The sequence below is a fragment of the Nomascus leucogenys genome, chromosome 21 (assembly GCF_006542625.1).
Source record: "Nomascus leucogenys isolate Asia chromosome 21, Asia_NLE_v1, whole genome shotgun sequence".
Classification (NCBI taxonomy): Eukaryota; Metazoa; Chordata; class Mammalia; order Primates; family Hylobatidae; genus Nomascus; species Nomascus leucogenys.
The window spans coordinates 43,113,401-43,130,886 of record NC_044401.1 but is presented as its reverse complement, the minus strand read 5'-3'; the positions used below and the strand labels follow the sequence as shown (position 1 = coordinate 43,130,886).

The following is a 17,486-nucleotide window of genomic DNA, read 5'->3' as shown; positions in this document are numbered from 1 at the left end:
TAGATTCCCAACATGAGAGATGGTAAATGGAGGGAGGGATGTTAAGAAGTTTTGAGTTGTCAAGTTCTTGCATTGAAATCAAAGGATTTTTTTTTCTTTTATTTTATGGGGAAACAGAACCTAACCCTCCTATTGATGAAGTTATCAGCACACCAGGAGTAGTGGCCAGGTTTGTGGAGTTCCTCAAACGAAAAGAGAATTGTACACTGCAGGTGCGAATAATTTTTATTTATTGCCTCATAACTTAATTCCTTTTGAAAATTTTTATTTTGTACACAAATTTGTTACTAATTTTTATCTGTATGAAGAATTAAGTTTGTTTATAATGATATTCCTGACAACTACATTGCAAGCTGCTTTCATAGCTTTGTTAACATGTAGGCCTTTGTTATACTCTTATTATTCTTATCATTTTTAATCATTTAAAATGTTTTATGATTGTGGATAATACTTCTCTAACAGGGAAATGTTTACAGCAGAGGAGCCATTACAGCTAGGAACTTATGTGTGGGCTACATAAAATTTGGTTTTGAGGAAGTTTTAGATGATACTTGGTGGCTTTCTCAGGATGATGTAACATGGGCTAGATCAGAGTCTTATTAATTCCCGAATCTGTTCCTAATTAATTCTTCCTCCACCCCACAAAAAGCCGATAAGGAGATAACCTTGTCAGGAATCTGTGTACTTATTGCTGTGTCAATTTAGGCTTTCAGTACTGTACTATATAAGGGATTCCAAGAGAAAATTTTGTAATCTCTGGATTCAGAATTTTCTTTTTTTTTTTTCTTCTTTTTCTTGAGACAGAGTCTTGCTCTGTCGCCCATGCTGGAATGCAGTGGCAAGATATCAGCTCACTGCAAATTCCATCTCCCAGATTCAAGCGATTCTCCTGCCTCAGCCTCCCATGAAGCTGGGATTACAGGCAGCCGCCACCACGTCTGGCTAATTTTTGTATTTTTAGTAGAGATGAGGTTTTGCCATGTTGGCCAGGCTGGTCTCGAACTCCTGACCTCAAGTGATCCACCTGCTTGGCCTCCCAAAGTGCTGGGATTACAGGCATGAGCCACTGCTCCCAGCCAAGGATTCAGTAATTTTCATAAGAAAAGAAACCAACAGTCAGCTGACTCTTATCCTGGAAGTTATCTAGAAATTCTAAACTACTATTTTTTTTCCCCCTGGATAAAGTTGGGCTTTTAATAAACTGATGATTTTTTAGTAAACTTCCCTGGAGTAACCAACTGAGTCAGTGCCTTTATTAGTAACAAATACATGTGATCCCTAAATTCTCACCTGTAGGATCTAATCTCAAAGCCTTGGGCCCTGAGACTATGCAACTATAAAAATTGGTTAGGTACCAAGTTGAACACAAAATAGGATTATCTTTCTAAATAAATATTTGCCAAAAACTAGTTAATCATAAAGATATCTCCCATCCCTTGTGTGCTGTTCTTTAAGGCTGGAGCCATGTAGACACTGGGGCATTTTTGTTAAGTGATAGCTCCTGTCCCCAGGTTCTTTACTGTCCACACCATTATAGATTATTCATACAACTTGATGATTTGCCTTGATGTTTTCTCTCCTTTCCTCCTATCCCTTCTTTCTCTTTGTTTTACACTCTTTGTTGCGGTGATGAGTTCCTTCCAGAGGAAAAACAAGAAATCCAGAAAAGGTAGAGTACTTCAATGTCCCATCAGTTTTTCTTCTCCAGTTTGAAACTTACCAGTTCCCATGTTCATTTGAATTAAGGTTCTGTTTTGCTAGCTGCCTCCTGGATTGTAATTCTGGTCCCCATCTAAGGCCAGGATCATCAGACACCTGAAAAATAATCACATTCACCCTGAGAGCAAGGGAAGAGAGAGACTTTTCTCGGGATAAAAGGAAATCCAGACAACCAACACTGCAGAGAACAGAGCCTGATCCCCTAAGCAACCTGCCGAGGAACCAGAGGGACCAAATGAGGAACCTTACTGCAGTTTATCATTTGAAATGCTTTGTAGGAAGAGGGAGGTAGGGAAAATTATTTTGTTCATGCTGAAAAAGGTGTTTCTTTCCTGTCTCTGGGAACGAGAGTAGATGAGAGATACTGAATTTACTCCTTGATCTGGCGGTTTTTATTAGGTGGTAGTTCTTTTATGCATTAAAGATAGATGGTATATAACCTTTCAGATCTAAAATGAAAAAAGTCGGAGAAATGGATCTTTCCCCATCTCTGCATTCCCTTGTACTCCTTATAAAGTACAAGTACATTCTCCGACAGTGCCCTCTTCTGGCTAAGACGTTCTACATCTTTTTTTTATTCATTACTCTGTAATCGTGGAACTTGTATTTTAACACATCTGAAGATGAAAGCCTTCAGAAATCTCTTAATTTGCTTCTACGTAAACTCCCAGATTCCAACTTTGTGCAAAGTAATAATTAGGCTGAAATATTGCAAAATGATTTTATGAGGATAGTCTTAGCTGTCCTAACTCTGAGAAATAACCGACTGTTTGTTATCTAAGGGCCATTTCTAGCTTTTTTATGTGCACATTTAAGGATACCATGGTGTTCTCTCTCCACTGTGACTAGTGGGGACCTTTGACCACCTCAGAAGCAAGGGAGCAAGTATATCGAGAGAGACCTTAAAGCCAGGAGACTTGATGATCTGCCGTGTTTTCAAATAATTAGACATGCTCTGGGAAGCTTGGAGGTTACTCCTTCCTCTGCCTTCTTGGAGGGCACACAGATGTAAGCTATCCCTTATACTCTTACCTGCTTACTAGAACTTGAATAGTGCACCTTTGGAATAGGGCTTTTGTCATTTCTCTTCCAGAAGGAGAGTCATGCTATGTGGTGCCAAGAGGAAATTTGATGGTTCAGCTCACTAATAAATCGTGTGGACAAACTTAATTTCTTCATTCCATAGATAAAGAACTGTGAATCCTAGTGAAGGGTCTTTTTATGTTCTTTCTGGCTTCCCAAGTCAGTAAGGTACCTCAAACCAGGGAGATAAAAGTGCCTGCTTTGAGCATTGCTGCCCAGGTACTGAAGGTGAACATGGGTGGAATCTAGGATTTTGGAAGCAGACAATGGCTTTTAGCTAAGTGCATTTTCAAGCTCAGTGACATCTAGGTCTCAGATAGACTTGAGCCCTTGTCATGAGACTGGTCTGGTTTATGGCATGGTCTGTGAGACTACTTTTTTGCTTCTTTGAGTCCAGGCCCAGTATCTTTGTACTGTCCTTTGCAATGCTGAGATGTGGCATTCCCAAACTTTCTTACAGAAGTTTATAAAAATAGCTAGAAATAAATATATTGCCTTCTATTTCTAAATATTAGACAGATAATCCTTGAAAAGTTGTAAATTTGAATTACATTGGCTTAGTTTCCCCTTTTCTGCCTTTCTTGTCCCCTCTAAAAGCTTAATGTGATAAACTGCAGTAAGCCTTCATCCTCCTGTGTCTTTTCCCATCTTCATTGATCTCTATGCCTTTCCTGGAAAGTTGCTCAGATGACTCAGGCACTGTTCTCTGCAGAGTTTGCTATCTGGGTTTATTTTTCTGATGTGAGCCTTTCTTTTCACTTGCTCTCCAGGTGAGCCTGGCATTTGCTAGGAACCAGAGTGGAACCGGCAAAGTGGCCAGCAACAGAGTCCTGATCCAAATGGAGAAAGGGAACCAGGCGTACCTCAACCTGGAGTGGGAAACTTGATAGGAGGTCAGAAGTACTTCAGCTTTGGATTCTCATTTTCCTTATTTAAGGAACTGAGCGCCAGAAGGTAGAGACTAAGAAAGGGAAGAGAGAAAACATCAAACCTTCAGTGTGCAGATTTCAGTTGTAGCCTTATTTAGTGAGTTCAGGACAGTGAAAAATAATAAGTGGAATTATAATTTATAAGTAGTTACAGCTGTATGATAGCTTGTTTCCTTGTATGATGCCATTCTTGGATATTAAGAATATAGTAGTTTAAAACAACAAAAGAAGTGAAGATTTTATTTGGCCACCATTTGTTACTTCAGGCAATACCATTTCTTAGATTTTTTTTTTTCCAGGTTAATGATTTCCTTGTAACAGGGTTGCTTACTTTAATTAATTTTTTTGGCTGTTTCTATCATAACTTTATGCATATGTGTTTGCCATCAATTCTAGGCTTTCCCATTTCACAACTATTTCATGTTAAATTCTAATCTAGTACCCAAGGCTGAAACATTTAGAAAAAACAAAAAAATAGATGGCAAATCTCTGTGGAATACAGCTTTAAAGTACAGACTATGATGAAAGGGAAGTTATGTAGTTTAAAGTACATCTAATTTTTTAAAAACAAATACATTTATCAGTTACTTCTTCTAACATTAACAGAGGCCTATATTCAGGGAAATTCTGTTTTTTACTCCCTCCTCTCATACATATGTGGATACCTGCATAAACATACATACATATCACACATGTATAGATGGGTGTAGAAAATTTCACAAATACAGCTTGATTAGCTTTCACAAAGTGAAAACAGCAAAGTAATCAGCACCCTGTGTGTGTGTTTTATTGCCTTATTAATGCATGAATATGGTTGTATTTTTAGTGGTCCTCTTGTTACAGTTACCCATCTACTTCTATCCCCAATAATAGCAAAACTGTTTTTGATTTTCATTCCTGAATTGCATTGAGAGGTTATCATCATTGTATACTACTTAGTGATAAGCATAACTGGCATGTTATTCTTTTGCTAAGATGTAATAATTTCTCTCTTTTTTTTACCATCTGTATTGAGGCTGTTATTTACTTTTCATTTTCTTAGTCATTGTCACTTGAATTGTTTTGCTTCTCTATTTTATTAACTTGTGTAGCTTCTGGAATTCTCCCTCATTTCCCCTGAGATCTTTGGTGCTAAACTCAAAATAGCAGTTTGAACGCTGGCACCAATTAGAATTCTAAGTAATTTTTTTCTCACCAATAACTCTGTACTATATCCGTGTGTACACAGGTTATTATTATAATTTCTTTTGCATCCAAATCTCACTGTAATCTTTTTCTTGTATACAGATGGTATGTATTCTGATCTTATTTTTTTTCCAGATTACTTTTCCTTACAGTTTTCATTTATTTGACTTTATGTTTGCAGTATCTGATGACTGTTTATTGAACTTTGAGCCTGCCTTGTGGTGGGACAGTTTGCTTTTATACTTACATCATATGACTCTGGTTTACAAATTAATTTTCCTAGTAAGCAAAAGAAACTACGTTTTAGGTGAACTTGTTTTTTCTTTTTTAGTATAAATAATCTGGCATACTGTTATTTAAAATTTCTTGAACTAGATACCCAAACTACAAGCAATTGAAATATTTCTGGGTCAGCATTATGTTTCAGGAAACTATGACTGGGCTTCGTAATGTATTAGATTAGGAGGCTGTAACTTAGTCCTTGTCTTTGACTGTGTAACATTACTCGAATCATTAGTCAAATTGTTGGATTTTTTTTCAGATAGTTTCCTCATTTGTACACAAGAAAAGCCAGATACTTTACATCTCTGGGTTGTTGTAGGGAACATCTGCAAGTATGTGAATAGTACTGTGAAAGTATAAAGTGGCCGGGTGTGGTGGCTCATGCCTGTAATCCCAGCACTTTGGGAGGCCTAGATGGGAGGATGACTTGAGATCAGGAGTTCAAGACCAGCCTGAGGAACTTGATGAAACCTCATCTCTACTAAAAATACAAAAATTAGCCGGGCATGGTGGCACATGCCTGTAATCCCAGCTACTTGGGAGGCTGAGGCAGGAGAATCACTTGAATCCGGGAGGCGGAGGTTGCAGTGAGCCGAGAACGCACCATTGCACTCCAGCCTGGGCAACAAGAGCGAGACTCTGTCTCAAAAAAGAAAATATAAAGTACGGTACAAATGTCAAGTTTTAATTCAGACGTACTGAAAGGGTCTGAGTGTTGCTTTCATTAGTAATTTAATCATAGAGATGAATATAGGAAGAATTTTTATTTCATGATATCTGGGGTTTAATCTGCAAGTCCCCAGAACTTTTGTTATAACAAAAAGGGACCAGATACGGGCTCTTTAACTGAAGTACTCCTACTCTGGGCCTCCCTGCTGCTACTAAACCACCTTACCTCACTCATGTATGTCACTTTTATAGTTTTCTTTGGAACATCCATTGGTTATGTGTCTTCTGCTATGAATTTTCTATCATTAACATAGCTTTGAACATGATTTGATCGGATTGCCCATTTTCCTCTGTCTTCCTCTATTCCTAAAGATTAATGAATTTAGTTTTCTACCTGACAGCTACCTTTTAGTTAATCTGGAAGCTTAGAAGCATCACAGGTCATTTGATGATGACTTGTTATTTTCTCTGATTTAAAGGACATGCCGTGGAATTTTTCTTTTCTTCTGTGTATGTGCTTTATTAAATAGAAGACAGAATGGTGGAAGAAACAACCTGAAATGTAATTAAGAACTCTTAACTAAATAGAAAAGAGTTCATTATTGGAGTTCTCAATATTAGGCTAAAGAGTCAAGTTAGTGTTAGAGATATATTTCAGTAGTATGCTCTATTTTTTGTTGGCCATAATTTCCTTTATTTCTTCTGTTTACCAATGCTGTAATGCTATATATCAACCTTTAGCCAGTTTACCTTCATTTTTCCCTCCCTATTAAGAATGCCCAAAAAGTCCTATCTCTGTATTTTGGTTTGGAGCCCTCTCATTTATTGGAAGCTCTTATGCTTTGAAGTTGTCATTTCTTTTCATTATGTGCTGTTAACTCCTTTCACTTACTTATCGTTTGATACCTTTTGCCTTTTTCACTGTGCCTGTATTTTCTGTTTCACACTAATATTCTCTCCCCATTTTACTTTGCCCATTCTACAGAAGTTTTTAAATCTTTTTTATTAGATAACATACATGGTACAGGCTAAAAGGCACATAAGGCTTTCCAGTGAAAAATGTCTTTTTCATCTTTATTCCCTAGTTACCATCACCTTTCCATGCAGGCAACAAGTATTTAGTTTCCTCTAACTCCTTCTGGAGATAATCTGTGCAATAAGTAAATTAATGCATATATTCCTTTTTAATGCTTTTAGAAAATATGGTACAATGCCATATTAATGTACACTGTTTGCATTTTGTTTTCATTTATATCTTGGGAGATCATTCCATATCAGCATATGTAACACTCCCTCATTCTTTTTATGGTGTCATGTTTACTCTTTCTTGAACTGAAATTTTAGACACCCTGAATATTCTTCTAGGTTGAGGTATTTCTTCTGGATATTCTTCTTTTAAAATTAATATAATACTCAACTGATAGGTTATGTGCAAATAATGATCTCAGAATCTTTTTTTCATGTACAGAAAATGTTACTGTTATAAGTAAACAAACTTTTACATTCTAAAAAGATAATGAAAATTATTTTTATCTTTATAGTTTGAATCAGCTTGGGTACTGACAAATATTGCTTCAGGAAATTCTCTTCAGACCCGGATTGTGATTCAGGCAGGAGCTGTGCCCATCTTCATAGAGTTGCTCAGCTCAGAGTTTGAAGATGTCCAGGAACAGGTAAAAATGAAACAAAAAGAAACAGGTGAAAGAAATTTTTTGGCTGGGCATGTCGCTCACGCCTGTAATCCCAACATTTTGGGAGGCCAAGGTGGGTGGATCACGAGGAGTTCGAGACCAGCCTAGATAACATGGTGAAATCCCGTCTCTACTAAAAATAAAAAATTAGCCGGGCATGGTGGTGCGTGTCTGTAATCCCAGCTACTTGGGAGGCTGAGGCAGGAGAATTGCTTGAACCCGAGAGGCGGAGGTTGCAGTGAGCCGAGATCGCGTCATTGCACTCTAGCCTGGGTGACAAGAGCAAGACTTTGTCTCAAAAAAAAAAACGAAAAAAGAAAAACAAACAAAAAACCCAAAAATTCCCTTCATAATAAGGGGCTGAGTTTCACCATTTGGCTGTGGTAATCTATGGATTGTGACAAAGGCGTGTTCTAGAAATTTAGTCTTAACCAAATAGAAAATTTCTTAGTGACTGTAGGCAGAATTTCTCTTAGACACATAATCTTCCCCTTCCAAACCTGACATTCTTTAAGCCCTATATATGTACTTTTTTAGACCATGTAAGCAGTTACTGATAGAGGTTTTTTCTTGTAGAAATTTCAAGTGTTGAAAGTAGGCCAGGTGCTGTGGTTCATGCCTGTAATTCCAGCACTTGGGAGGCTGAGATGGGCAGATTGCTTGAGCCCAGGAGCTCAAGACCAGCCAGGGCAACATGGCGAAACCCCATCTCTACAGAAAATAAAGTAAGCGGGCCTGGTGGCACACGCCTGTTGTCCCAGCTGCTTGAGAGGCCGAGGTGGGAGGGTTCACTTGAGCTCCAGGAGGCGGAGGCTGCAGTGAGCTGATATCACACCACCGCACTCCAGCCTCGGTAACAGAGTGAGACCTATCTCAAAAAAAAAAAAAGAAAGGAAGTGGCTAGTCTTTGCCACTTTTGTGCAGAAAAGTACAGAAAACAAATTTCTTTTTGTTCACTGTTTTGTTAATGTAAGCAAGAAAATACTGTCTGTCTTTTTTTCTGTCTTTCTTTCTCCATCTTTCTGTCTCTCTCTCTGTCTCTCCTTCCCTCCTTCCCTCCGTCTCTCCTTCCCTCCTTCTCTCCTTCCCTCCTTCCCTGTCTCTCCTTCCCTCCTTCCGTCTCTCCGTCACTCCCTCCCTCCTTCCCTCCTTCTCTCCCTCCTTCCCTCCTTCTTTCGTTCCCTCCCTCCCTTCCTTCCCTCCTTCCCTCTGTTCCTTCCTTCCCTCCTTCCCTCCCTCCCTCCGTCCCTTCCTTCCCTCCCTCCCTCCCTCCCTTCCCTCCGTCCCTCCCTCCCTTCCTTCCCTCCCTCCCTCCCTTCCTTCCCTCCGTTCCTTCCCTCCTTCCCTCCCTCCCTCCCTCCCTTCCTTCCCTCCCTCCCTCCCTACCTTCCTTCCCTCCCTCCCTCCCTGCCTTCCTTCCCTCCTTGCCTCCCTCCCTCTGTTCCTTCCCTCCCTCCTCCCTCCCTCTGTTCCTTCCCTCCCTCCCTCCCTCCCTACCTTCCTTCCCTCCCTCCCTCCCTGCCTTCCTTCCCTCCCTCCCTCCCTACCTTCCTTCCCTCCCTGCCTCCCTCCCTCTGTTCCTTCCCTCCCTCCCTTCCTTTCCTCCCTCCCTCCCTCCCTCCCTCCCTTCCCTCCCTCCCTCCCTCCCTCCCTTCCTTCCTTCCCTCCCTCCCTTCCTTCCCTCCCTCCATCTGTCCCTGTCACCCAGGCTGGAGTGCATTGGCTCACTCTCCGCTCACTGCAGCCTCAGCCTCTCAGGTTCAAGCAGTTCTCATGCCTCAGCCTCTCGAGCAGCTGGGATTACAGGCACCTGGCACCACACCCGGCTAATTTTGTATTTTAGTAGAGATAGAGTTTCACTGTGTTGCACTCCAGACTGGGTGACAGAGCGAGATTCTGTCTCAAAAAACAAAAGCAAAAATGAATTAGTTCTTTCCTTTAATAAACCGAATACCTTCTGTTTGTTGTACACTTTAGGATATTATTTATCTTCCTCCCCCAATCCTACAACTATTTCATTTGACTCCTCGATGAACGTGTTATTGTGATATACTGGCATCTGAAAGAATTATGAGGGAATTAAACTATGTAACCTTTATTAATGAATGATTCTTTCACAGGCAGTCTGGGCTCTTGGCAACATTGCTGGAGATAGTACCATGTGCAGGGACTATGTCTTAGACTGCAATATCCTTCCCCCTCTTTTGCAGTAAGTTTCTTCTTCCTTCTTCCTTTTTTTTCTTTTTGAGAATAAAAATGTAAGAGATTCCTCAGAAAGCATTACATCTTTGGAAATCATTTTGGATTTTCTAGTGTTATTTTTAATTCCAGATATTTTCTTGTTTAGATCATTTCCTCAAGCACCCTATCTTTTTCCGTGCCAAAATTCTGAATTCTGAATTACTTGCGTCAGAATTAATGAAGTTTTAATGTTCTGGAGAAAAGCTATCTGAAGACATCTCTTTATCAAAAGTATTATTATTTAGTATTTATGTCATCAGATAATCACTGTCTGTTATATAGTTTACCATTGTACCATCATGCTTGTAGGTTATTTTCAAAGCAAAACCGCCTGACCATGACCCGGAATGCAGTATGGGCTTTGTCTAATCTCTGTAGAGGGAAAAGTCCACCTCCAGAATTTGCAAAGGTAAGGACTATGCTTTTGGGACACTGGCAAAAAAAATACAATTAAGAGTATTGCAGCCAGTGGTAAGGTGAACAGGAAGATAATTTTTGTTAAAATTTAAAATGTTAGAATTTTATCTGTTTTTGGAGAAACAGGGTTGTTGTTGTTTTTGTTGGTTCTCTTTATTATTTAAAAAGCAAATTTAGAGCATAGCTTGAAGGTGCACATTTAGGATGAGACTGCAGATAAAGCATAGTATAAAGGAATAATTTGTAAAGCTTATTGAAATTAGGCTTCATACAATTAGTATACTGTATTAAGAGACTATCCTTTCAGTTCTCTTAAAACAGTGGTTCTCGAAGTGTGGTCTGTGAGTTCTCTGGGAGTCCATGAGATTCTTCTTTTTTTTTTTTTTTTTTTCCAGTAGGTTTTTGGGGAACAGGTGGTGTTTAGGTACATGAGTTACTTGTTTAGTGGTGATTTCTGAGATTTTGGTGCACCCAACACCCAACCAGTGTACGCTGTACCCAGTGTGTAGTCTTTTGTCTCTCACCCACCTCTGACCCTTTCTCCCTGAGTCCCCAAAGTCCAATGTATCATTCTTATGCTTTTGCGTCCTCCCACTTATGAATGAGAACATCTGATGTTTGGTTTTCCAGTCCTGAGTTACTTTATCTACTTGTTGATTGATGGGCATTTGGGCTGGTTCCATGCGTTTGCAATTGTGAATTGTGCTGCTATAACCTGCGTATACAACTATCTTTTTCGTATAATGACTTCTTTTCTTCTGGGTAGATACCCAGGAATGGGACTGGTGCATCAAATGGTAAATATACTTTTAGTTCTGTAAGGAAATCTCCACACTGTTTTCCATAGTGGTTATACTGGTTTACATTCCCAGCAACAGTGTAAAAGTGTTCCCTTTTCACCACATTCATGCCAACATCTGTTTTTTTGTTTGTTGGTTTTTTGGTTTTTTGAGACGGAGTTTTGCTCTTGTTGCCCAGGCTGAAGTGCAGTGGTGCAGTCTCGGCACACTGCAACCTCCGCCTTCTGAGTTCAAGTGATTCTCCTGCCTCAGCCTCCTGAGTAGCTGGGATTACAGGCACATACCACCACGCCCGGCTGATTTTTGTATTTTTAGTAGAAACGGGGTTTCACCATGTTGGCCAGGTTGGTCTCGAACTCCTGACCTCAGGTGATCCACCCACCCCAGCCTCCCAAAGTGCTGGGATTACAGGCGTGAGCCACTGCGCCTGGCTGCATTTTTTAATATGTTTGTTGGCTACTTGTATATCTTCTTTTGAGAATTGTCTGTTCATGTCCTTAGCCCACTTTTTGATGGGATTGTTTTTTTCTTGCTGATTTGAATTTCTTGCAGATTCTGGATATTAAAATAAACAGGGGTATTTTTCTAGTTGTTTTTAATTTGGAATCATTTTTCACTGAACAAAACCTTAGCATGTTTGGTCTATAGCAAAGTATCTAAAATACAGAATTTCCTTGTTTTCGCATTTGTGAAAGTTCTTTTACCTATTTAGTCCACAAAGAATGTGTTTTGACAGGGAGTCTCACTCCAAGAATTGATGTATATAAAACTTTGCTGTCTGAAATTATTTTCCTTGGGCTTTGACTACAGATTAGTGCAAGATCACTGACAACATTGCCAAAGATGGAAATGCCACTTAGGTAATTGCTGCTTCATCTTTAGAAGTGTAAATCACCCTAGAAGTCACCAAGTATATGCCTGGTTGCCTTCTTGAGTATCTCACCTCACTTCTGGCTTTTAGTCTATTGAATTTCATAATCATCATTTTCCTTTTACAGGTTTCTCCATGTCTGAATGTGCTTTCCTGGTTGCTGTTTGTCAGTGACACTGATGTACTGGCTGATGCCTGCTGGGCCCTCTCATATCTATCAGATGGACCCAATGATAAAATTCAAGCAGTCATCGATGCAGGAGTATGTAGGAGACTTGTGGAACTGCTGATGTAAGATATCTTTTAGAAAGTGTGTCCACTTTCTTTCCCTTGGTACTAGTTTTCTAGCTGCTAATACTTAAATATTAATTGATTGTACATGATAATTGATTTATTGTGCTTTGGGCTACTGTTTTTGTTACTTGTTTATTTTGATGTCAGATCTGTTTGTCTTGTTTTATTGAGGCTTATAGAGAACCTCTTACTCCTCTGCTGTTAGCAGGCCTTTAGCAGAAACATTGGGAAAACTCTGATATGTGTAGTGCCAGGCTCATACTGGATGGCCTGAGATCAACCAGCGGACATCAGAAGGCATACTGCCCCTAAAATAGTCATTCCTTATCTGTCTGTCTCATTTAGAGCTTATTTTAAACAAGTATCAGAAATTGAATCTTATTTTGCTTTATCATCTCTGTGATGCTTTTGATAACGGAGTAGAAGATTTACTCGTGACATAAATAATTTGAGACTGTATTAATCAAATTTTTAGATACTACAGAAGAAAAAAATGAAAGTGGTAACATAATGGAGAAATGGTACAGTTACAAGGTATGGGAGATTTAAAGTACAAAGTAGATGCAAAGAGACATCGTCTCAAACATGACATTTGGAATAGATTAGGTAGTTATAATGTATTAATACAAAATACAAAACTCTGGGATTATAGCAGGCTACAGACTGGATGCAGATCAATAATGTAGTGCCAATGTGAATTAATGGCAGTATGATGCTGCAGGAGTCTGAAGTACATCATTCAAAATCTGGGAAGTAATCCTTTGTATTCTTTAATCATTAGACTACTATATATTTTAGCCATTTCTTTTTTTTTTTTTTTAATTATACTTTAAGTCCTAGGGTAAATGTACACAACATGCAGGTTTGTTACATAGGTATACATATGCCATGTTGATTTGCTGCACCAATTAACTCATCATTTACATTAGGTATTTCTCTTAATGCTATCCCTCCCACTGCCCCCCACTCCACGACAGGCCCTGGTGTGTGATGTTCCCTGACCTATGTCCAAGTGTTCTCATTGTTCAATTCCCATCTATGAGTGAGAACATACAGTGTTTGGTTTTCTGTCCTTGTGATAGTTTACTCAGAATGATCGTTTCCAGCTTCATCCATGTCCCTGCAAAGGATGTGAACTCATCCTTTTTATGGCTGCATAGTATTCCATGGTGTATATGTACCACATTTTCTTAATCCAGTCTATCACTGATGGACATTTGGGTTGGTTCCAAGTCTTTGCTATTGTGAATAGTGCCGCAATAAACATGGATGTGTCTTTGTAGTAGCATGATTTATAATCCTCTGGGTATATACCCAGTAATGGGATGGCTGGGTCAAATGGTATTTCTAGTTTTAGATCCTTGAGGAATTGCCACACTGTCTTCCACAATGGTTGAACTAATTTACACTCTCACCAACAGTGTAAAAGCTTTCCTGTTTCTCCACATCCTCTCCAGCATCTCTTGTTTCCTGACTTTTTAATGATGACGTGAGATAGTATCTCATTGTGGTTTTGATTTGCATTTCTCTGATGACCAGTGATGATGAGCATTTTTTCATATGTCTGTTGGCCGCATAAATGTCTTCTTTTGAGAAATGTCTGTTCATATCCTTTGCCCACTTTTTGAGGGGGTTGTTTTTTTCTTGTAAATTAGTTTAAGTTCTTTGTAGATTCTGGATATTAGCCCTTTGTCATAGGAATGCTTGTGATTTTTGCACATTGATTTTGTATCCTGAGATTTTGCTGAAGTTGCTTATCAGCTTAAGGAGATTTGGGGCTGAGACGATGGGGTTTTCTAAATATACAATCATGTCATCTGCAAACAGGGACAGTTTGACTTCCTCTTTTCCTAATTGAATACCCTTTATTTCTTTCTCTTACCTGATTGCCCTGGCCAGAACTTCCAGCGCTGTGTTGAATAGGAGTGGTGAGAGAGGGCATCCTTGTCTTGTGCCGGTTTTCAAAGGGAATGCTTCCAGTTTTTGCCCATTCAGTATGATATTGGCTGTGGGTTTGTCATAAATAGCTCTTATTATTTTGAGATATGGTCCATCAATACCTAGTTTATTGAGAGTTTTTAGCATGAAGGGCTGTTGAATTTTGTCAAAGGCCTTCTGCATCTGTTGAGATAATCATGTGGTTTTTGTCGTTGGTTCTGTTTATGTGATGGATTACATTTATTGATTTGCATATGTTGAACCAGCCTTGCATCCCAGGGATGAAGCTGACTTGATCGTGGTGGATAAGCTTTTTGATGTGCTGCTGGATTTGGTTTGCCAATATTTTACTGAGGATTTTCGCATCAATGTTCATCAGGGATACTGGTCTAAAATTCTCTTTTTTGTTGTTATGTCTCTGCCAGGCTTTGGTATCAGGATGATGCTGGCCTCATAAAATGAGTTAGGGAGGATTCCCTCTTTTTCTGTTGATTGGAATAGTTCAGAAGGAATGGTACCAGCTCCTCTTTGTACCTCTGGTAGAACTTGGCTGTGAATCTGTCTGGTCCTGGGCTTTTTTGGTTGGTAGGCTATTAATTACTGCCTTAATTTCAGAGCCTGTTATTGGTCTATTCAAGGATTCAACTTCTTCCTGGTTTAGTCTTGGGAGGGTGTATGTGTCCAGGAATTTATCCATTTCTTCTAGATTTTCTAGTTTATTGGTGTGGCTACTACCATCTAGTATTCTCTGATGGTAGTTTGTATTTCTGTGGGATCAGTGGTGATATCCCCTTTATCATTTTTTATTGCATCTATTTGATTCTTTTCTCTTTTCTTCTTTATTAGTCTTGCTAGCGGTCTATCAATTTTGTTGATCTTTTTAAAAAAAACCAGCTCCTGGATTCATTTATTTTTTTGAAGGGTTTTTTGTGTCTGTGTCTCTTTCAGTTCTGCTCTGATCTTAGTTATTTCTTGCCTTCTGCTAGCTTTTGAATTTGTTTGCTCTTGCTTCTCTAGTTCTTTTAATGGTGATGTTGGGTGTTGATTTTAGATCTTTCCTGCTTTCTCTTGTGGGCATTTAGTGCTATAAATTTCCCTCTACACACTGCTTTAAATGTGTCCCAGAGATTCTGGTATGTTGTGTCTTTGTTCTCACTGGTTTCAAAGAACATCTTTATTTCTGCCTTCATTTTGTTATTTACCCAGTAGTCATTCAGGATCAGGTTGTTCAGTTGCCATGTAGTTGTGCGGTTGTGAGTGAGTTTCTTAGTCCCGAGTTCTAATTTGATTGCACTGTGGTCTGAAAGACAGTTTGTTGTGATTTCTGTTCTTTTACATTTGCTGAGCAGTATTTTACTTCCAATTATGTGGTCAGTTTTAGAATAAGTGCAGTGTGGTGCTGGGAAGAGTATATATTTTGTTGATTTGGGGTGGAGAGTTCTGTAGATGTCTATTAGGTCCACTTAGTGCAGAGCTGAGTTCAAGTCCTGGATATCCTTGTTAACCTTCTGTCATGTTGATCTGTCTAATATTGACAGTGGGGTGTTAAAGTCTTCCATTATTATTGTGTGGAGTCTAAGTCTCTATAGGTCTTTATGGACTTGCTTTATGTATCTGGGTGCTCCTGTATTGGGTGCGTATATATTTAGGATAGTTAGCTCTTCTTGTTGAATTGATCTCTTTACCATTATGTAATGGCTTTCTTTTTCTCTTTTGATCTTTGTTGGTTTAAAGTCTGTTTTATCAGAGACTAGGATTGCAACCCCTGCTTTTTTTTTGCTTTCCATTTGCTTGGTAGATCTTCCTCCATCCATTTATTTTGAGTGTATGTGTGTCTCTGCACGTGAGATGGGTCTCCTGAATACAGCACACCGATGGGTCTTGACTCTTTATCCAATTTGCCAGTCTGTGTCTTTTCATTGGGGCATTTAACCCATTTACAATTAAGGTTATTATTGTTATGTGTGAATTTCATCGTATCATTATGATGTTAGCTGGTTAATTTGCCTGTTAATTGGCGCAGTTTCTTCCTACCGTCGATGGTCTTTACAATTTGGCATGTTTTTTCAGTGGCTGGTACCGGTTGTTCCTTTCCATGTTTAGCACTTCCTTCAGGAGCTCTTGTAAGGCAGGCCTGGTGGTGACAAACTGTCAGCATTTGCTTGTCTGTAAAGGATTTTATTTCTCCTTCACTTATGAAGCTTAGTTTGGCTGGGTATGACATTCTTGGTTGAAAACTCCTTTCTTTAAGAATGTTGAATATTGGCCCCCACTCTCTTCTGGCTTGTAGAGTTTCTGCCTAGAGATCAGCTGTTTGTCTGATGGGCTTCCCTTTGTGGGTAACCCGACCTTTCTCTCTGGCTGCCCTTAACATTTTTTCCTTCATTTCAACCTTGGTGAATCTGACAATTATGTGTCTTGGGGTTGCTCTTCTTGAAGAGTATCTTTGTGGTGTTCTCTGTATTTCCTGAATTTGAATGTTGGCCTGTCTTGCTAGGTTGGGGAAGTTCTCCTGGACAATATCCTGAAGAGTGTTTTCCAACTTGGTTCCATTCTCCCCATCACTTTCATGTTCACCAGTCAAACGTAGATTTGGTCTTTTCACATAGTCCCATTTTTCTTGGAGGCTTTGTTCATTTCTTTTTACTCTTTTTTCTCTAATCTTGTCTTCACACTTTATTTCATTAATTTGATCTTCAATCACTGATATCCTTTCTTCCACTTGATTGAATTGGCTATTGAAGCTTGTGCATACGTCACGAAGTTCTTGTGCCATGGTTTTCAGCTCCATCAGGTCTTTTAAGCTCTTCTCTACACTGTTTATTCTAGTTAGCCATTGGTCTAACCTTTGTTCAAGGATTTTAGCTTCCTTGCGATGGGTTAGAACATGCTCCTTTAGCTCGGAGAAGTTTGTTATTATCAACCTTCTGAAGCCTACTTCTCTCAACTTGTCAAAGTTATTCTCTGTCCAGCTTTGTTCCATTGCTGGCGAGAAGCTGCGATCCTTTGGAGGAAAACAGGCGCTCTGGTTTTTAGAATTTTCAGCTTTTCTGCTCTGGTTTCTCCCCATCTTTGTGGTTTTATCTACCTTTGGTCTTTGATGTTGGTGACCTACAGATGAGGTTTTGGTGTGGATGTCCTTTTTGGTGATGTTGATGCTATTCCTGTTTATTCGTTTTCCTTCTAACAGTCAGGTCCCTCAGCTGCAGGTCTGTTGGAGTTTGCTGGGGGTCCACTGCAGACCCTGTTTTCCTGGATTACCAGCAGAGGCCACAGAACAGCAAATATTGCAGAACAGCAAATATTGCTGCCTGATATTTTCTCTGGAAGCTTCGTCCCAGAGGGGCACCTGCCTGTATGAGGTGTC

The 17,486-nt window shown here is 39.4% G+C and overlaps 1 protein-coding gene across 3 annotated transcripts in view; it reads left to right on the top strand.

The window, feature by feature from the left end:
- KPNA1 (karyopherin subunit alpha 1) overlaps positions 1–17,486 on the top strand; it is a 94,638-nt gene that overhangs the window by 54,431 nt on the left and 22,721 nt on the right. For all 3 annotated transcript variants that reach the window (XM_003275522.4, XM_030802155.1, XM_030802156.1), the window contains 5 exons: positions 118–212; positions 7,409–7,540; positions 9,679–9,767; positions 10,109–10,208; positions 12,015–12,178. In XM_003275522.4, the coding sequence (XP_003275570.2) occupies positions 118–212; positions 7,409–7,540; positions 9,679–9,767; positions 10,109–10,208; positions 12,015–12,178 (580 nt within the window). The remainder of the gene's footprint in view (positions 1–117; positions 213–7,408; positions 7,541–9,678; positions 9,768–10,108; positions 10,209–12,014; positions 12,179–17,486) is intronic.